The 22,640-nt window shown below is 39.3% G+C and overlaps 1 protein-coding gene and 1 pseudogene across 1 annotated transcript; one reads left to right on the top strand and one right to left on the bottom strand.

Moving 5' to 3' along the window:
• Positions 1-2,389: 2,389 nt before the first annotated feature.
• On the top strand, positions 2,390-3,091 carry LOC129250412 (uncharacterized). Its single transcript, XM_054890032.1, has one exon. The coding sequence runs from the start codon at positions 2,390-2,392 to the stop codon at positions 3,089-3,091; it is 702 nt and encodes a 233-aa protein (XP_054746007.1).
• Positions 3,092-6,599: 3,508 nt separating this feature from the next.
• On the bottom strand, positions 6,600-22,591 carry LOC129250410 (uncharacterized; annotated as a pseudogene).
• Between the last annotated feature and the right edge of the window lie 49 nt (positions 22,592-22,640).

Below are 22,640 nucleotides of genomic sequence, written 5' to 3'. Positions count from 1 at the left end.
TTGTGGCCATATGACCATATCCCCCGCATCGGAAGCAGTACTTTGTGGTTACAACTTCTGACACGCGGCAGCGTATCCAACCAGCTCTAAGATGGCCAAGTGACAGGACTCATTTGGCATCCTCTGCCGGTAAGGAAACGAAGGCAGTATGCATACCAGTGTATGTGGCTCGTGTGCTTTTTATGGAGCCTATTTCCGGCCTCTTAATTCTTGCTTGTTCGGTCAGCGCATCTATTAGTTCTTCAGCAGTGCTCACGTCAGTGATGAGATCTTTGCATTGCACGGTAACCATATGCGTACGTAAATCAACAATTGTCATGTTTGCTAAGACCTTTTCGATAGTTGCTTGAAGCTTCGCAGTATTGACGTCTTTTTTACGCCTGAGCTCTGCCAGCAAACCACCTTTTTGCGCAGGTCGCATAGTTCTGACATTTTCACATTTTCATTTCTTTTAGTTCTTCATTTGATTTTACTTTTTTCAGTATGTCTTTAATTGTTTGACTATGTATTCCTTTATTTGTAAAATTATTTTCTTTTAATTTACGTATTTTATTTTTTTTGTGTTGTACTAGATTAGGAGTTTATGCTGTTATAGTTGCTGGTTGATCATCTAATTCTAATTATGCTTTATTAAGAGGATTACGAGCTGTTGCTCAGACTATTTCTTATGAAGTTAGAATAGCTTTAGTTTTATTATCCTTTGTTTTTTTAATTGAAAGTTATAATATAATATTTTAAATTTTTTTATTATCAAAGCTATATTTGATATGTCGTTATTATATTTCCAGTTAGACTTGTTTGATTTTGTATTTGTTTAGCTGAAACTAATCGAACACCTTTTAATTTTGCTGAATCTGAATTAGTTTCTGGGTTTAATATTGAATATAGAAGTGGTGGGTTTGCTTTGATTTTTATAGCTGAATATGCTAAAATTTTATTTATAAGTGTTTGTTTTGTGTTATTTTTTTTGGTTGTGATTTGTTTAATTTAGTAGTTTATTTAAAATTGGTTTTTATTTCATTCGTTTTTATTTGAGTTCGTGGAACTTTACCTTGATTTCGTTATGATAAATTAATGTATTTAGCTTAAAAGTGTTTTTCACCTTTTTATTTAAATTATTTATTATTTTTTATTGGAGTTAAGTTATTATTGATATATTATGCCTATATTGTTAGTTCGGGGTAGCGCTAAATGATCTGCGGCCTCAACGGCCTCCTGAACGATGACGCTTTTTCGGATTTGGACAAATTCTTTTCATACTACTCTTTCGACTTTTTCTGACCCCTGTGCTGGTAGTCGCGGCATTCTGTCACCTGAGTATGCTGAGGTGAAACTCAGCAGAAATGGCTGATGGGCTAATGACGTGACTGCCCCCGTCCCGTTAAAACCCTGGCAGGCCTCGGAGTACGTTCCAAATCCGTAGCCATTGGATTGGCGGTGTAGGTGCGGTTGAGATGACTCCCGTCTTTGTGTCCGGTCTGGCTCTGAACGCATGCCCCATAAGGACATGCGTCAACCCTCGCATGGCCTCTCTGCTACGGCACAGACAACCATGGGACCATTTAAGGACAACTACACACTGCGGGTTTGGATAGCGGCTTCGAGTGGGGACCCAACAACAACAACAATAATGAACAATAACAAAAATTAAAACACAACAACAACAACACGGCAAACAAAACAATAACCCTGCAGAAAGCTTCAGGGGGTAGCGGGAGTTCGGAACCGAACCAAAAACCACCTCTCTCAGGACTGGAGGAGTGAAATCCTCTCCTAAAAAACCTACGCCCCGGGGGGTAGTCTCTAGTGGGGGTAAGGCGTCGGAATCGACGTGTACTGCGGTGACCAAAGGGGACACCGGGGGAAAGTTGGAACCGACTTTCTCCATAAATCCGGGGGTTAAAGGTGGGAACCCACCTTTGATAGGTAGCGGATCACAGACGGAACCGTCTGCGACTCCTAGAGCAGTGGCGCTGGATGGGGTAGCCAGCACCAGCAAAGGACTTTCCCCTAGCTTTTCGGGGACTTCGGGGGTATCTCTTCGAGGACCCTCCGTTAGGCCTACACGGCAGCCAGGCCAGAGTAAGCGGTCCTTCTCTGACCTTCGTATGGCTACCAGGATCCTGGAGAGCAACATGGCCAGAATGACCTTCAGTTATCTGTGAGGCATTCTCAGACGCTCGAGTGGGCCAGGAAGGTGATCGGAGGAGCAGGGGAGGGCAGCGGAAAGGGAGTGGAAGCGAGTGCGCCACCCCTTGGCTCGGGAGTAAAAAGGCAGCGCTCCCAGGAGGAGGATGTCTCCCAAGAGAAGAGACCCAAGATTGGTGGTGGCCCACGAAAATCGTTAAGCGAAGTCGCTAAATAGGCGGGCTCCATCATTCTCGGGGTGATGGACAGCGGTAGAGAAGACGGCACCATCTCTAGGGAGGAGTGGAAGGCGGCAGCGTCCGCCATCTCCGCCGTATTCATGAAGGTAGTGAGGGAAAACCCTGGACCACCCCCAAGCTGTGAAAGTGCCGGATGGCACTACTGTTCGTATAAAAGAATCGTCTGCGCTGATGAACGGTCAGCCTCAATATATAGGGCGGCGGTGGCCTTGGTGGGAGAGGTATGGGAGGGAGCCAAGCTGAAGGTAGTGGACCGAAAGGATCTACCTGTACGTCCGCGAGCACGTGTCTGGCTCCCCTCCGAACCCTCTGCTTGGAAGGAGATGGAGGGAATCCTCTGCTACTGCAATCCTTCACTTCCCACGCACAACTGGAGGGTGGTGAAGGTGGAGAAGACTGAGGGATCTTATCGGCAAGCACTGATTCTGCTGAATTCAGAGTCCCTCAGTCCTCTCGCTGAAGCAAAAGAGGTCATTAACTATGGCTTCGAGAAGGTAGTCCTTAAGGTCTACCAAAGCGATGCCAGAGGAGATGCAACTGCACATCCAGACGTGCTGGGAGACGTAATGCCCACAGTGCAGGAAGCTCCTGTGGACATGGAAGTGGAATCCGTCATGTCGGACGGTGACAATGCTGATGACGTTCGCTCTTTACCGGGGTCCGTCATAAGCGTCGGGTCGTTCTTCGACAGGGCGGAGGAGTAAAGGTTTCTGGCCTCGGAAAGCGAGGACGCCGTCCTTGGGGTGATGGAGAGGATCCTGGAGGATGATTATTCTTCAGATAAATCTTCAACACTCTAAGGCGGCGTCCGCCAACCTACTAATCCACCTTGAGCAAGGTGGAGCTGACATAGTCCTGACCCAGGAACCGTGGCTGAGCAGCAACGGCATTTCTGGGCTCAGGACGAAAAGCTACAATCTGGTAGCGTATAGCGGGACAGGTAAACCAAGATCTTGTATACTCATCAGAAAGGAACTTAACGCATTTATTTTGCCTAATTTCAGCAATGAAGACATTGTAACGGTGAGCCTGGAGGGCCCTTCCGGGAAACTATGGCTGATGTCAGTCTACGTGGCACATGACGACGAGGTAGAACCACCTCCGGTGCTGCTAAGGAAAACCCTGGCTGAAGTAAAACGCAGGAAAATCGCCGTTATTATAGGCACTGATGCGAACTCCCATCCCACCTGCTGGGGAAGTTCAAACATCAATGCAAGAGGTGAGTCACTTTTTGATTATATTCTAAACGAGGACTTGTTTATTTGTAATAGGGGTAAAGACCCCACTTTCATTACCGCAGCCAGAGAGGAGGTGCCTGACCTCACTCTGGCTTCTTCTTCACTGATAAACCGAATCTCCGATTGGAAGGTGCTAAATGCTCACTCCTTCTCGGACCATAGGTATATTCAGTTCTCTCTCGCTGAAACCCGTCCAATAAGGTCCCCCTACAGGAACCTGAGGAGGACGGACTGGGATACATACAACAGAAATTTACTGTACCTACTCCCCAAAGCACCGGGAGGAAATCAAGATCTATCGGAAGACGCGATCGACGAACTGGTGGAGTCTTTCACATCAGCTTGCAACAATGCCCTGGAAACCTCTTGTCCAACAAGAGCTTTTCCCAGGAAGGAAAAATCGCCTTGGTGGACAGCGGAGCTCTCTGAGCTTAGGGCCTCATGTGGACGCCTTTTTAATTGGGCTAAAAGAATAAGATCTCCCTCGGGATGGGAGCTTTATAAGGCAGGGCTAGGAATATATAAGTCCGAAATTAGGAAAGCTAAGAGGGACTCTTGGAGAAGCTTCTGCGAGAGCGTAGAGGGCCGCCATGAGTCTTCCAGATTGAGACGACTTGCACTCGAGACCGGGGCTGGTTGCTGGATAAGCGCCGCCTGTTTTGGGCCATTGACTCCTTTAGGCCCTTCAAGTCGCCTGGTCCTGACGGCATCATTCCTGCACAACTGCAAAAATCAGTGGAGGTATCATGCCGTTGGCTGAGCCCTATCTATGCGAACTGCGTAGTCAGGGGCTATATACCGAGGTCATGGAGGGCTGTGAGGGTTGTCTTATACCCAAGGCAGGCAAGTGCTCGCATGTCTCCCCTAAGGACTTCAGGCCAATCAGTCTCTCATCGTTTTTGCTAAAAACCCTTGAGAGACTGACGGACCTGCACATAAGAAGCGAAATTCCTCGGGGTCAGTTGTCGCATACCCAACATGGTTATTGCAAGGGCAGATCGGTGGAATCTGCCCTGCACACAATTGTGAAAGATATTGAGGAGTCTCTTTCTCAGAAAGAGCTTACGGTGGGCGCCTTCCTCGACATGGAGGGGGATTTTAACAACGTCCCCCCGGAGTCAATTACCAGGTCTCTGGGTAAAATGGGGGTCGAAACCGACCTAATCAGATTTATCTATAAAATGCTTAGCGACAGAGCTGTCGCGACAGAATGGGGCGGCATTTCCATTCACTGGCAGGTGAGTAGGGGCACTCCGCAAGGTGGTGTTCTCTCGCCTTTCCTCTGGATCGTTATCGTAAATGACTTGCTGGAGGAGCTGGTGAAAGGGGGCTGCAGGGTGGTTGCCTACGCGGATGACGTCGCATTAATCGTCAGAGGAAAATTTGGGAATACTCTGTACAACCTCATGCAGGGATATCTTAACGTAGTTGTTAGATGGGCAACGGGGTTGTTTTCTGGCCATATAATACTATTGTAAAGCATATCTTGTTATACGGAGTCATAGTCTGGTGGAACTCACTAGAGAAGACGACATTGGTGAAGAAGCTGGAGAGAGTTCAGAAGTCGGCACTCATTGGAATCAGTGGGGCGCTTCGAACGACTCCTACTCTGGCGCTCAACGCAATGTTAAATGTGGTACCCGTAGACATCGCAGGCAGAATTGCCGCTTCGCGTACCGCAATCAGACTGAGGGGCTGGAGCTATAAGCTTAATCTCACTTATGGGCACTCAAGCATCCTCAGAAACTTCGAGTTCATCCCTCTGTCAACGGATCAGTGTATACCCTCGTTTAGCCCAACCGGAACCTTCTCCACTTATATTCCGTCTAGGGAAGAGTGGACGGAGGGCTACACTTGGGAGCAGGGCCTGGTGAACTTGTTCACGGATGGCTTGAACTTGGAAGGAAAGGTTGGCGGAGGAGTGTTTTGCGAGGAGCTCCCCATTAGACTCAAATTCAGGCTACCGGACCACTGCAGTGTGTTCCAGGCAGAGGTAGCCGCAATCAAGGAGGCAGCCGATTGGCTGCTCAAATGCGTATTAACGGTCAAGAAAGTAAATATTTACTCCGACAGCCAAGCGGCAAAAAGGGCCCTGGGGTCTATGACGGTGCATTCGGAAATGGTCAAGGAATGCTTGACCTCGCTTTCGACTGCGACCGAATTCTTTAACATCAGCCTCATCTGGGTTTCTGGTCACAGCGACATTGCTGGAAACTGTGAGGCAGATGAGCTGGCCAGACAAGGGATATGCGAGGTGATTTCCCCGCGAAGGGAGAGAATCGGGATCCCCCTGACTACCTGCGGTCTGCTTCTGGAAAGATGGGCATTGCACCAACTCAGCGAGCGCTGGGCAAGTACACAAAAGTGTAAGGTCGCGAAATCCTTCTGGCCACGTGTGGACCGGAGGCGCTCGGGCGAGCTTCTGAGGCTGACAAAATATCAGCTCTCTAATCTCGTGGGCTCTCTCACAGGACATAATGCGCGAGGAATGCATGCTGTGAGACTTGGAGTCGCCTCGAGTCCTTTTTGCGCTGGATGTATAGAGGATGAAGTGGAATCATCTCAGCACCTTCTCCTTAGCTGCCCTGCTCTGGCGGGGCTAAGATCTAGGCATCTTGGCTCCTACTTTTTTGCCACGCCTGCTGATATAGCTGGTGCTGACATTAAAAATCTGATGAATTTCATCAGCAGCATTAAGCGGTCGACGCAAATATAGTCATCGTTCGTAATCCACACGCTCCTAACCATCCCATCACCATCTCTCCCCGCCCTCTCCCTGTATCCCATCGGTCTCGCCTCACCCCTCCATAATGGCATCACAAAGGACGAATCCTTCTTCGTCCAAGTGTGCCCATTCCCTGGGCAACCATATCAACCTAACTTAACCTATTGTTAATTGATTTTAGTAAAGTTAATAGGAAATTTTTGTTCCTATATTATTCAAAACATACGCTTGTTCAAGCTCATTAACTAATTAATTAATTAAATTATCTCATCATTTATTAATTAGTGGGTTAATAATGTAATATAAAAAGTAAACTACTGTTAAAATTTGTCCGACTAGCACATAAGGATCTTCTTCAGGCCGTGCTCCGATTCATGTTAATAGAATTACAGTAACTACTATAATTCAAAATAGAATTTTATTTACAGGGTAAAATTGGATTCCTCGAAAGTTTCTTAAATGATAGAATGGTAAAATTGCAAGGATTGCAATTGATAGAACTAATGCAATAACTCCTCCTAATTTGTTAGGAATAGAACGTAAAATTGCATATGCAAATAGAAAATATCATTCAGGTTGAATATGAACTGGTGTTACTAAAGGATTAGCAGGGATGAAATTATCGGGGTCTCCTAATAAATAAGAGTTAATTAAAGTTAATAATAGAAGTGCTAAAATTATAACGATAAATCCTACAATGTCCTTGTATGTAAAATATGAATGAAATGGAATTTTATCAATAGTAGAGTTTAATCCAATTGGATTATTAGACCCTGTTTGATGTTAAAATAATAAATGAATTAGTGTTATTGCTAGTAAAATAAATGGTAAAATAAAATGAAATGTAAAAAATCGGGTAGGAGTGGAATTATCTACTGCGAATCCTCCTCAAACTCATTGAACTAAATCAATTCCCAGGTAAGGAAATGCAGATAAAAAGATTTGTAATAACTGTAGCTCCTCAAAATGATACAGGGTGGGCCATATAGTGTTTGCTTTTTGAACCACCTATTTTTTTGAGAATGGTAACACAAATGACATGTCAAAAGTGTTCTTATTTTCTTAGAGGTTTGACATTTACGAAATAAGGCGCTATACGCTTGAACAAAATTGGGAAATATTGAAAACCTATTTCCAAAGTGGAGAGTCTTCTCCGCGGTAACAGTAAATGGCGAGCGTTACCGTGACATGCTCAATGAGTTTTTGTTTCCAAAAATTGATGAGGATGACATGGACGACATTTGGTTTCAACAGGACGGTGCAACTTGTCAAACTGCCAAAGTTACACTCGAACTTTTGGCTACCGTTTTTTAATTCCGATATCAATTGGCCGCCTCGGAGGTTTTATTTAAGCCCGTTGGACTATTTTTTGTGTGGAGCCGTTAAGGACAAATGTTATGCGAACCATCCAGAGACGATTGATGCTTTAAAACACGAAATCGAAGTTGCCATTCATGAAATTGGAGCCCAAACAATCGAAAATGTGCTTAAAAATTGGGTTGATCGAATGGCCTACTGTAAAGCAGGTCGTGGCAGTCATTTGAACGATATTATTTTTTACTCATAAATGACAATGTTCAATCTTCAAAATAAAAAAAAAAGTTTGAAAAAATATTGATTAGTTTATTTTTTAAAGCCGATTCAAAAAGCAAATTTTACATGGCCCACCCTATATTTAAAACGTAACCTATGAATGCTAACTAAAAATAGAATTAGTACTCCTACTAATCATGTAAATCTAATTCCTCGACCAATATGTAGATAAATACAAATGAAGAAAAATGATGCACCATAAGCATGTAAAGTTCGTAATAATCAACCATAATTTACATCTAGACAAATATGATTAACACTATTGAAAGCTAAATTAATATCTGCTGTGTAATGTATAGCTAAGAAAAGTCCTGTTAGAATTTGAACAATTAAGGATAATCCTAATAATGACCCGAAGTTTCATCAAGCTGAAATATTAATTGGGGCTGGAAGATCTACTAGAGCAGTGGTCGCCAACCTTTTCAATGTGTTGAGCTACTTTCAAGATTTTGAAATAAACAGCGAGCTACTTGCACAAGCCAACATAAATTAAATAATACACAGTTATATTCGACATACAATACATGTATTTATTTTACTAATATACGTTCTATATATAATAAACTTATGACTTATAGTGCTTATACTTATGCATAACTACATCCATGTTCACACCTATCAATCGTAACAAAATTTTTTGCAGTCATAATGGCAAATCACAAGCGACTTAAAAAAACAACAAAACAGTAATAGTACATTATTATATAAATAAAATATGGGCAGATAAAGAGAGCATATTTAATGAGAAGAATTTGCAGTATAATTTGATACAGTCATTCGAATACAGTTATCCAAATGTATATCTGTAAGCCGATTGCGGTATTTATTTTTAATAAATTTCATATTGGAAAAAGAAGATTCACACAAATAAGTTGAACTGACTAACGCTTTCACTTTCAACGCAACACGACATAAAACTGAATACTTATCTTTACTTACTAAAGTCCATATACATTTTGTATTTGAACCTAAAGATTTTAAAGTCAAGTCACTTTGAAAAGCAATCAGTTCCATTTCTGTCACAGCAATGTCTTCGCCAAAGTTGTTCATAACACAAGTTGCAAACTGTTGTATATCAATGTCCGTGAAGGGTGAAACAACAAATTGCGTCACTAAAGCAATTTTGCTGAAATCCTTGAACCGATTTTTAAACTTTTCCTTCAAGTTAGAAACTATTGCCATGCTATGATATTTATTGTCATAGGGCTCTAATAGATTTTTGGATATCTTTTCGGAAAGAATAGGAGAATGCTTAGTATCGCGGTTTTTTAGGTTTTGTTCCCAAAATTCAAGTTTTGTAATAAATGCATTTATATCAGAAATCATTTCCGCTAATTCTTTATCCCTGCGTTAAAGCTGCAAGTTAAGCTCATTTAATTTCTCTGTAATGTTAACAAGAATACCAAAATCTCTGAGACAAGTCGAATTTTCCAGTTCAGGAATCGGTTCATCGCGTTCTTTGAAAAATTGGAGTATAGCAGGCAGGACATCATTGAAACGTTTGAACACTCGTCCCCTGCTTAACCATCGCACTTCAGAGTAAAGAAGTAGCTCTCCGTATTGACAGTCAATTTCATCAGCCAAGGTTTTAAATAATCTTCTTTGTAACGCTTGAGCTCTAATCTTGTTCACAATTTTCACCACCAGTTTCATAACGTTGTTCAAGTTTAGAAAATTTCCACATAATGCTTGCTGATGTATAATACAGTGGTAACTAAGAAATTGTGGAAAACTTTCATCCTTATGGCATAGCGCCACGAGCCCCTTATCACAACCCACCATAGCTGGAGCACCGTCAGTGGTCAGGCCTACCATTTTTGATATTGGAATTTTCTCAGAAGAGATGAGATTTTTTAAATGAGAAAACAGCTCTACCCCAGTAGTATGTCCTTTGAGTGGAATAAACTTCAAAAGATCTTCTTTAATTGTAAAATCACTAAAAGCCATCCTGACAAAAATGGCCATCTATGAGGTGTCAATTACATCTGTTGATTCATCCAGTTGCAGTGAAAAATAAATACAGTTATCTAAGTCACTTCTTAACTGTAAAAAAATATCATTGCTCATTACTTTTACTCGCCTCATCACTGTATTAGCAGAAAGTTGCATATATTTTATAGCAGACCCTTTTTCGTCTTTATTTCTAAAGTTGGCGAATAAAGAATCTGCAGCTTCCAAAAATGCTTGTTTTATGATTTCCCCGTCTTCATAAGGTTTTTTCTTTTGTGCAATTATCTGGGAAACACGATAAGATGCTTCAATTGCAGCCTTATTTTTGTCGATTGTTTTCAAAAATATTGACTGTTGTCCAATTAACTGGATTTTTAAATGTTTCAGTTTTTCTTTTCTGGTGGCAGAATTTAACGGGAATGCCTTCTCAAAATTCGAATGTACAGTTTTATGATGCCTCTCAATATTTCCTTTTTTAGGAACTGACACAGATGTATTACATAACAAACAAACACTTTTGCCTTTAACTTCTGTGAAGAAGTATTGTTCTTCCCATTCCGAATGGAAATGGTATGTCTTCGCCTTCTTACTACTGCTTGCCATAATGTTTCGAACTCTAACCCAACCGCTGCACGCAGAACGTTGATAATGCCGTTCAGTATTAAACTGAGCGCAATGTCGACGTGCATTGCGTACATGATGCAAAGAATAATGAGATGGCGCCCATCGTGGTCCCGTTACTTTGCGCTCAGCGAATTTGACAACTAGTTACGTGATTTTAGCTCCAGTATGGCCAGATTACCATTTTCGTAACTTGATTTAGCATTTTTTTTTTGTTATTTTTTATTATTTTTTGTCTCGGAGTTTTAGTTCATTCCACATGACATTTTTCTAGCCTATTCTAATTAAAAGTAATGTTTATAATTTTGTAAAATATACATTTTTTAATAATTATTTAAATAATTCACTCAGTTTTATTTAGCTTTACTTTTTTTAACATCTGGTGGAATTGCCCGCGATTGCCGGTGTTGTTGGTGTTCTTCTGCTTTCGGCAGTCAAATCGCTCTCTCGTTACTGCAGAGTTGCCTAGCTTTGGATATAAAAAGCACTAAATGCCCATTTAAAGAAAATAAAACACGGAATTTGTATTGTGTTACTTAAAGAACTTTGTATGCGTGACAAATTGTCTGTAGAATGTGCGTTTTTTTTAAATAAATGTTTTATGCTTATGTACGATTTAATTTATAAGTTTTTTTTGTTAAGCGAGACTCTTTTATTAAGGGAACGACTTTTTTGCTATATTTGAAGTTATGTTACTAGATAAGGTACTCTTTTTGTAAAAATGTCAGTATGGTTTCTTTAGTATTTTCTGGTATTTTGTTGTTTATTTTTACAATGAATATAACTCTTAATGTCCTATGTCTCACTAAGGATTGATGACCGGAAGAAACGATTACACCTCTATGGTTTTAATTCGCATTCAATAAATTCAAAGGCTTTTTAAAATGTGTAAAAAGGTTTTCAAACTTAAGAAGAGTTGAGAGAGGGGCATTTAGTATTTTTGCATAGCCTTAAATGGAGCCAAAAATTAAATTTGCACTTTCAAATTATCAAATTTTATAGGAGTAAAAAAATTTTCATTAGCACTAAAATCTTCTCAGAGTGGCCTTTTTTAAACTTGTTTTGTATAATAATACAGTTTTTTTTTGACCTAAAGTTTCGCTAGCCTTAAATTAAAAACAAAAAGAAACAAACACCAAACTTAAAAATTGTCGCATTTTCGGTATAAAAAGCACTAAATTTATTGCACAACTCAGCAAACGTGACGTCACGTACGCTCTGATGGGCGCAATCTTGATTCTATTATTCTTGCATTGCGTATATATAAAGCCAAAAAATTCTCGAACACGCTAATCGGTTCCAGCCGATCCTAGAACGGAGACGCGACTTCGCGTCGTGTTTGTTGGCGCGAAATCGCTTACCCCAGTGTTGCCGCTGTTTATCTATTTATTATGAAAATTTCTGAAATTTGCTAGTACTGGTATGATTTTCAGACTTTTGGATTTTTTGCAACGTGAGCAGCGCAAGCTACCAGAATTGCCTTTGCGAGCTACCGGTACCTCGCGATCGACGGGTTGGCGACCACTGTACTAGAGCATTATATTATTTGCAATTTTAAATAAGGGGTGTTAGGTTCGTTTTTATTTATAGGTTTATTCATTAGTTTAATTTATTAATCGTAGGGGTCCGTAGAATAATTTAGTAATTTTTACTACTGCAATTAATGTAATTAATGGCCCTTATTATGAGCAACATTCGATCTTCGATTGTAGTCGAAAGTGCTGATCGAACGAATTTTCATTTGGTATTATGGTGCTCATTCGTTGAAGAATAGGACTATTGTGAATTTCGATCGCTCGACGCATGTACAATAGATAATTTTTTCTCAGCTGATACAGCAAATCAAAATAAAAGAACAACCGATTGTGTTGAAATTCTTTGTTAACAACATTTTTAAAAGTTAAAAAAAGTATTTTTTGTGATTCATCGGTCGATGAAAGATTAGTGGAACTAGCTAGAAGTAGTAAACAGTTGAGGGGCGCATCCAACCCCCTAGAAATGGCTTCCACTAAGTTTAGAATTTTCAAAATGTGTTGACGTACTTAATATTACAGAAATTTCCTTACAGATTTTTATAGAACTTTAGATTATCTAAAGAGGCGTTTATGAACCTACTGTCCAGTACAGAAAACCAGTTGCAGCAGTGCACCCGAGCCAAATCCATTCCAAATATGTTAAAGCTAGCCACAGTTCTGCGATTTTGTGCTCAGGGATCGTACCAATTGAGTATTGGTAATGAAGGTATGCTAGGACTTGCTCAACCCACTGTGTACGATGATGCTGAAGATATTGAAGTGGAGTCAAATAACGGAGAAGTAGAAAACATAAGAAATGAAGTTTTGAGAATGTTATATAATAGAAAAATCTAAAAAGTATTAAATAGAAACCTTTACGCCACAGTTTCTGTTTTATTTTTGTTATAAATTTTCTTTATTCAATTATTCATCATTCGAAAAAAATATGTACTTCAGTTCCTCTACGTATTTCAGCCCATACCTACCAAGGGAAAATAAAAATGTATTTCTATAAACATCACAAAAAAAAAAAACCATTATTAAGCTTAATCCATTCTGCTGCCGTTCTCACTGGTGATCCCAAGCAATTCAGCTCCGTTGTAAATTCCTCCCATTTTTTTGCTGCTTGAACTTTGGTGCAAATCCCTTTTGCGAATTGTGGATTCGCCTTTCTAATTGTTGTTTGGTACTCACGACTTTCGACCTGCATAAAATTAACAAAATTAGTATATATTTATTATTTGGTTACTATAAAACCATAAATAATCGCAAACAACTTACACTTTAACAAGTTTTCCCACAATACGCTACATGATCGAAAGCAAAATTGCGACTCTAAGGCCCTTATTATGAGCAACATTCGATCTTCGACTGTAGTCGAAAGTGCTGATCGAACGAATTTTCATTTGGTATTATGGTGCTCATTCGTTGAAGAATAGGACTATTGTGAATTTCGATCGCTCGACGCATTTACAATAGATAATTTTTTCTCAGCTGATACAGCAAATCAAAATAAAAGAAAAACCGATTGTGTTGAAATTCTTTGCTAACAACATTTTTTAAAGTTAAAAAAAAGCATTTTTTGTGAAAATGAGTACAACGGAGTTTTGTTCGACGATTTATCGGACGATGAAAGATTACCGGAACTAGCTAGAAGTAGAAAACAGTTGATGGGGCACATCCAACCCCCTAGAAATGACTTCCACTGAGTACGTTTAGAATTTTCGAAACGTGTTGACGTACTTAATATTACAGAAGTTTTCTTACAGATTTTTAAAGAACTTTAGATTATCTAAAGAGGCGTTTATGAACCTACTGTCTAGTACAGAAAACCAGTTGCAGCAGTGCACTCGAGCCAAATCCATTCCAAATATTTTAAAGCTAGCCACAGTTCTGCGATTTTATGATCAGGGATCGTACCAATTGAGTATTGGTAATGAAGGTATGCTAGGACTTGCTCAACCCACTGTGTCCGTTGTGCTATCGGAAATAATAGATGTCCTGGAAAATTATATTTGCCAAAGATGGATACAATTTAGTAGTACAGAGGCTGATCTACAACAAAGAAAAGCACATTTTTATAGCAAATACAGCATAAGAGATGAAATCTCTTGAATATTATAGAAAAATCTAAAAAGTATTAAATAGAAACCTTTATGCCACAGTTTCTGTTTTATTTTTGTTATAAATTTTCTTTATTCAATTATTCGTCATTCGAAAAAAATATGTATTTCAGTTCCTCTATTTCTATAAACATCACAAAAAAAACCATTATTAACCTTAATCCATTTTGCTGCCGTTTTAACTGGTGGTCCCAAGCAATTCAGCTCCGTTGTAAATTCCTTACATTTTTTTGCTGCTTGAACTTTGGTGCAAATCCCTTTTGCGAATTGTGGATTCTCTTCCATTAATGCAACTAGCCTTTCTAATTGCTGTTTGGTACTCAAGACTTTCGACCTGCATAAAATTAATAACATTAGTATATATTTATTATTTGGTTACTATAAAACCATAAATAATCGCAAACAACTTACATTTTAACAAGTTTTCCCACAATACGCTACACAATCGAAAGCAAAATTGCATTCGACTCTAAATTCGGTATTCAACGAAAATTTCGACAGCATTGCACCGCTCATAATACCAAATTGACATTCGATTTTCGATCTTCGACAACCAACGAATATCGAAGATCGAATGCAACTCATAATAGGGGCCTAAATTCGGTAAACAACGAAAATTTCGATAGGGTTGCACCGCTCATAATACCAAATTGACATTCGATTTTCGATCTTCGACAACCAGCGAATATCGAAGATCGAATGTAACTCATAATAGGGGCCAATAAGTAATTTATTAATAAAATAGTAATTAAATTTGTTGAATAATTATATAATTTGTGAAGATTTAAAGAATTTTCTTCTGTAAATATATTTAAATTAAACATGGTTTGTATTTCGATATTTTGAATGAAGAATGAAATATATGATTTATCTATAAGTCATCTGGTACCTAGGTATTAATAAGATGAAAATTAATATAAATGAGAAGGCTGTTTTCATTGAAAGGGAGAATATTTCATTTCATGCTAGGGATGTAACGTAGATGAATAACACTGTGCGACAGTGATTTTATAATATACTTTTATGGAGACCTAGTACAACTTGTAGGTATAGTAAAACTAAGAAAAATGGTATAAGAGAAATTTCCAATACACCCCCAAAATCTCGTTTTATGGCCATAAAACCGTTTTTCAGTAGGTTGATGTGAAGAATCACTCCTAACTTCGCCAACTTCCATCCGATTTCGAATTTGTTTTTTTAGTTCGAAAGAACAAAAACAAGCCTTTTTGACAGTGTATTGACAAATTTTCTGAAATGACAACTGACGAGACTGTAGGCGGAAGTATTTGGAACTTTTTTATTTTTTCTCTATTTTTTCAACTTTGACATAATTTTTACGATATTATCCGATATTGAGGATTTTTTTAGTACACTACTGTTATAGTAAATTTAATTTTGCGTCGAATGAGTTATACAGGGTAGGCCATTTAAAGCGGGCCCATTTGTTTCTGAAAAAAAACATTGAAAAAAACATTTTTTTTTGTGTTGATATGAAAAATCATTTATTTTGATTCAAGGAGATTTGTTCCAGCTAGTTTTTGAAAATGATATCCTTCAAATGTTTGCCTCTGGCCTTGATGGCCAAATGTGTCCTTTTTTCGGCGTTTTCCATCGTTTTGGCCAATATTTCGGCCGGTATGGCGGCGATTTCGCGTCGGATATTGTTTTTAAGTTGAGTTAGAGTCCTTGGCTTGTTGATGTGTACCTTGGATTTCAGATAACCCCACAAATAAAAGTCCGGTGGCGTCAAATCTGGTGATCTCGGTGGCCACGGAAAATCACCATTTTTCGAAATCAACCTTCCAGGGAACAATGGCTTCAAAAAATCGATTGTAGCGCGTGAAGTGTGGCATGTAGCCCCGTCCTGTTGGAACCAGTAGCCTTCCATGTCATTTTCTTCGATGATTGGCATAAACATTGGGATAACTCGATGTTCGCGGAGCCTCCTCAACACTGGCTCGTACAGCCTCGATATTTTCAGCAGAACGTCGTGTACGTTGTCTGAATGCGTGGCTGGTATTGCTGAGACTACCGTGGTTAATAAATTTTGCGTATAAACGCTGTAAAGTGCTTTTGGATGGCGCACTTTTAACTTTATTTTTTTTTTTAAACGCACGTTGAGTTTTCACAATTGAGAAGTTATTTTGGATGTAAAGCTGAATTATTTCAGCGCGTTCTTTTGGAGTGTACTGCTCCATGGTAAAAATTGTCTTGGACTGACGCTTCCAACGCGCTATGTCATTAGTCGATCTGACGTTCCTGTCAAAAGTTATAGGGTTGCCCGATGGGCCCGCTTTAAATGGCCTACCCTGTATTTGACTATAATTGAATTAAAACTAAAAGAGTTGTGTGAGTTTTAAGATTTTATTTTTCTTTTTACTAATTTGGTATGTACGTATAACTTACGCTAAATGGGAGTAAGGACGTGTTTTGATGCATTATTATAGATACGTAATATTTATTGGAGTATATATGTATACATAAGAGTACACTGTACTGCATACAACAGAACTGGTTAGAACTTACGAAAATATCTGACATATTATAGCACTTTTTTTTCAATAGAAATATGAAAAAGCTCCCAAGTGTACCAAAGTTCACACTGTACATTGATTAGCAAAAGAAGTTTGTTATTATAATTTAACCTTATTAAAACGTCAAAGTTTTATTGTTTGTTTCATTGAAATTCAAGAGATATAAATCAAAACGTTGCCAGAAAAGTCGAATTTCTCAATATTCTCCGATGATGTGGCATCATCAGCCTTATCATAAACCAGATGATTGTTATTTTTATAAAACAGACGTAAACGGTCATCATTATAAAACTCGAAAGCACATAAAGTATGCTGATGTTGCAACTGTTAAGAACCCCGTAGTCTTGGACGATATGATTGGCTCAACTGCAGGAACTGAAGGAAGTTCAACTCATTGCTGATGATGATCAAACAGATAACAATAAACCTGATGATGAAGAGTACTTTCCGTCTGGTTGTAAATCTGCAGAACGACACATTGTATCAAATTCAGATTTTCAGGATCTTTCTCGTGATTTACTTCTATCGGGAAGACAATCTGAAACGCTTGCTTCTCGATTTAAACAATGGAATTTAGTTGATGACGACTTCAGATGAATGATGATGATCGAATTTCTTACAGAGAAGTATTCAAAACTGATGAAGAGAATGACAAATGTACCGGACCATACTAAACTCCAAAGGGCCGTTTTCAATGCATTTTTATGTTTGGAACCAGTTCCGTTGTGTACTGCACCGTACCGCACCGTACCATACCGTACAATGCTGCACTGCACAATACTCCAATAAATATTATGTGTTTATAATGACACTTGTTATCATTTTCATGCTTCGATGCCTACATACCAAATTAATAAAAAAAAATAAAATCTTAAAACTTACACAACTCTTTTAATTTTAATTCAATTACAGTCAAATATAACTCATTCGACGCAAAATTAAATTTACTATAACAGTAGTGTACTAAAAAAATCCTCAATATCGGATAATATCGTAAAAATTATGTCAAAGTTGAAAAAATAGAGAAAAAATAAAAAAGTTCCAAATACTTCCGCCTACAGTCTCGTCAGTTTTCTTTTCAGAAAATTTGTCAACACACTGTCAAAAAGGCTTGTTTTTGTTCTTTCGAACTAAAAAAACAAATTCGAAATCGGATGGAAATTGGCGAAGTTAGGAGTGATTCTTCACATCAACCTACTGAAAAACGGTTTTATGGCCATAAAACGAGATTTTGGGGGTGTATTGGAAATTTCTCCTATACCATTTTGTTTAGTTTTTCTATAGCCTTAAGTTGTGCTAGGTCTCCATAAAAGTATATTTATTTTTTTTTTTGTCACACAATGTAATACTAATACTCTTCCTAGGAAAATTAAAAATAATACATGTGAGAATCAGAATCTTTTAGCTATTAATCCAGTTAGACAAACTTGTATTGTTTAAATTAATAATATTAGTCCTATTGCTAATGGATGATTTATTTGAATGAAAATAAGACTAGAGATTAATGTTGTGGAATATAAGGTTAATTGTATAATATCAGGAGGTAATTTATTTAAAATATTAATTTTGGGGATTAATGATAAAGTTATTTCTTTTCTCTTGAAGTTTTAAAAGATTTATTCTTATTTTTGATTTATAAGACCAATGTTTTTGTTAAACTATATTATTAAATATTATTATATTGGGGATTATCTTGTTTTTTAATTTTAATAGGAGTATTTGTTTTTGTTTTTAATCGTAAACATTTATTGTCTATGCTTTTGAGATTAGAATATATTGTTTTAAGTTTATTTTTTCTATTATTTATTTATTTGAATTGAATAGATTTTAGAAGATATTTTAGTATAATATTTTTAACTTTTAGTGTTTGTGAAGGGGCTTTAGGTCTTTCAATTTGGTATCTATTATTCGAAGACATGGAAATGATTATGTTGCGGGGAGAATCCTGTTCAAAAATGTTGCGGGGAGAATCCTGTGTGCGGCTACAAATCTGTTGCGGGAAGAACCAATAATGTTGCAGGAAGAAATTGATGCGGGAAGGACCAGTAACGTTGCAGGAAGAAATCGATGCGGGAAGGACCAATAACGTTGCAGGAAGAAACCGATGCGGGAAGGATCAATAACGTTGCAGGAAGAAATCGATGCGGGAAGGATCAATAACGTTGCAGGAAGAAACCGATGCGGGAAGATCTTGTATGCGGCTATAAATCCATTGCGGGGAGAGTCCTCTATCCTTAATGCTGCGGGGAGAGTCCTGTATCCAACAATTGCCCAAAATAATGAAACTTGCTGCTTCAATTGACAAAGTTACAATTTTTTCTCAATATATTTTACAAAAATGTTCCGTATTTATACACATTTCTTTACAAACAAAACCTACTTAACTCACAGAAAATTATAACAATTTAACAAAAGTTGAAAAACAATAAAGTATTTTATCTAATATTAAATTGAACTCAACATACCGCCGCCCTTGAACTATCTGAATAAGTTCAAAACAAAATATTAAAAAGAAAATGAAAAGCCTTGAAAAACATTTACGATAAGTTATTAGTTTCTTCATGAAATAAATCTCCTCTCGTTGGCAAAAGGCAAAGTTTGACTATAGGGCGAACCAATTCGCCATGCGGTGTTTTCAACGTAACTACTCTTACGCGTCCATCGGTGCCATGATGGCATTTGATCACTCGTGCAATCGTCCACTTCGTCGGAGGATTAGGCTCGTTGAATACAGCAACCACATCCCCTTCTTCAATGTTGCGTGAAGAACGAAACCATTTAGTGCGACGTTGTAAGCTCACGAGGTACTCGTCTCTCCAACGACGCCAGAAATGTTGTCTCATGGCAGAAATTGCTTGCCATCGCTGTCGAAGATTTCCACGAAACCCTTGACCCTCAGGTTCCGGTATTGACTTCAGCGGTTCACCGACTATGAAATGTCCGGGAGTTAAAACTTCTAAGTCACCAGCAGCTTCAGAGTTGTCACAGAGTGGGCGAGAGTTTACGCAAGCTTCTATTTCAGTCAAAAGTGTGTTGAACTCTTCGTATGATAGTGGAACTTCTCCTAATACGCGTTTTAAATGATACTTAACACGTTTGACTCCGGTCTCCCAGTAACCTCCCATATGGGGTGCAGCCGGTGGATTAAATCGCCATTCGATATTCGAGTCCGCAAAGAAAGAGCGAAGTTTAATATCAGCCATGCACTGTTGAAATGCAATGCGCAACTCCTTCTCGGCTCCAACGAAATTTGTACCGTTATCTGATGCCATGACCTTACAAAATCCTCGACGATTGGTGAACCTTTTAAACGCATTTAGGAAAGCTGGTGTTGACAGGTCACCAACAAATTCGAGATGCATCGCACCAGTGCACATACAAATGAACGAACAAATGTAGCCTTTGGTAGCCTTAGCTCCTCTTCCTTGGGTGAATTTGTAGAGGTAAGGTCCAGCGAAGTCAACAGCAGTGTGAGTAAAACAACGGGCGTAGGTTGTACGAATGACAGGTAGATCACCCATGACTTGTGTGGTAAGATTGCGGTTCAAATAAGTGCATTTCACGCACTTATGGTATATATTACGGATCAAGCTACGAGCGCCGATAACCCAATAACGACGTTGTAAGACAGTTTGCATAATGCGGGGCCCAGCGTGCAAAGTGACCTTGTGTATTTCGCAGATTATTAACTTAGCAAGCGGACAATTCTTAGGCAAGATAATGGGATGCCTAACATCTGGAGCGATTTCATCGTTTTTTATTCTTCCTCCAACACGTAGAACACAAGTCCCATCCAGAAAGGGCTGCAGACGCAAAAGACTACTGCGAAGTGGGATTGGTCTTTTAGCGCTGCAAAGAGAAATTTCATTAGAAAAATAAAACTGTTGCGTATACCTTATTAGGCGAAGTTCAGCTTCAAATAACTCTTGGCAACTCGGTGTACCAAAACGCTTTATAACATTAAGCCGTCTGTTAGCCCGAATGTTAGTCAAAAAACGTAAAACATAGGAAATAACTCGACGCAGCTTAGAATACGATGAGTATTTTGTCATCACGGACCAATGATCTGTAGAATTAATCACATGGGCACGAATACTCTTTCGTATGCCCAGCTCTGTAGTGTGCTCTTTAGATTTTTTCTGCTTCCACAATTGTTCAGTGCTTTTCAGGAAAATAGGACCAGCCCACCACAATTGATGACGTAATAATTCGGAGGGAGTTATACCTCTTGAAGCACAATCTGCAGGATTCTGTTCAGAACGAACGTGGTTCCAACATTCGGGAGGCAAAACTTCTTGAATATCAGCGACGCGGTTGGCTATAAATGTCACCCATCTGCTGGGGTGAGCTTGTAACCATGCCAATGTTATAGTAGAGTCAGTCCAAGCGAAAAGCGGATAACGGAGATCAGACCAGCAGTGCAGCACGCTTCGCACTAGTTTAGCAGCAAGATGAGCGGCGCATAATTCAAGACGTGGCAACGTTGTCGGCTTAAGCGGAGCTACCTTGGTTTTCGACGAAATTAATGACACAATAATGCTACCGTCGCTTTGTGTTGTTCGTGCATACAAAACGGCGGCGTAAGCCCGCTCGGACGCGTCTGCGAATACGTGCAATTGCGTAAATGACCCAGCTACTTCAGTACCAAACCAACGTTTCACCTTCAAATGTGCCAGTTTCTTGAGTTCTATGCGATGCTCCAACCACTTCGTTGCGATAGACTCAGGAATGATATCATCCCAACCTACCTTAGTGCGCCATATGTCTTGAAACCAAATTTTTGAATTTATAGTAGCGGGAGCAAGCAGGCCCAGAGGATCGAAGAGCGTACTTGCATCTGATAGAAACATGCGCTTGGTCAACTTAACTGGCGGTTCCCTCAAGTTAATAGCAAACGTGAGATAGTCTCCTTCTGTGTTCCAGATAAGACCTAAAGCGTGAACATCCTTATCGTCGACAATATAATGTGATATGTTCGTAGATGCATTAGAAATGCTTGCGATTAGCTCAGCGCAGTTCGATGCCCACTTACGAAGTTCAAACCCCCCTTCCCTCAATATTTCGGAAATATTTTGCTGCAACAATCGAAGTTCTTCTTTACTAGATGCACCAGTAAGTAGATCATCCATGTAAAAATCCTTGAGAATAACACTAACAGCCCTAGCACAACCATTCGACGAATCTCTTGCCGTCTGTTGAAGTGATCGGACAGCTAGATGAGATGCAGCTGCCACTCCGTACGTTACGCGAACCATGCGAAAATCTTGGATAGGCAGGGATGGGTGGCTACGCCATACGATGCGTTGCAAATCGGCGTGTTTTAAGGATACGCAGATTTGACGATACATTTTGGCGACATCTGCTGTTACAGCATAGCGGTGTGTTCTAAAGCGAAGTAAGATGGAGTATAAATCTTCCTGCAATTGAGGTCCTATAAATAATGCGTCATTCAGCGAATTTCCGGAAGTTGATTTTGCGGACGCGTTAAATACAACCCTCAATTTGGTCGTGGTACTACTTTCCTTTAAAACAGGATGATGAGGCATATAATACGTTGGATTCATAGTCTCTGACGTGACCTGCATATGTTTCATATCAATGAGTTCATTCATGAATTCATTGTAGCGTAAACGAAGATCGGAATCACAAGCGAGTCTTCTTTCAAGTCGTAACAAATTCCGGATAGCAAAGTTTCGCGACTCTCCCAGAGCTACATCGGGCTTCAGCGGCAATTCGACGACAAACCGTCCATTAGGTTCCCTTCGATGCGTTGTTTCAAAATGGTCTTCACAGTAACGCTCCTCATGCGTAAGATACGTTTTTTGCGGAGCTTCCTCTAACTCCCATAACTTGTTCAATGCTCGATCCAAATGAACATCGCAATGTAACGACTGTAAGCGTGGCATGTCAGGCTCAGATCCATTCACGCTTCCAAACAGAGTCCACCCAAAGACC

This window comes from Anastrepha obliqua, chromosome 6, assembly GCF_027943255.1.
Source record: "Anastrepha obliqua isolate idAnaObli1 chromosome 6, idAnaObli1_1.0, whole genome shotgun sequence".
NCBI classification, from domain to species: domain Eukaryota; kingdom Metazoa; phylum Arthropoda; class Insecta; order Diptera; family Tephritidae; genus Anastrepha; species Anastrepha obliqua.
This window is presented reverse-complemented; position numbering and strand designations above follow the sequence as displayed.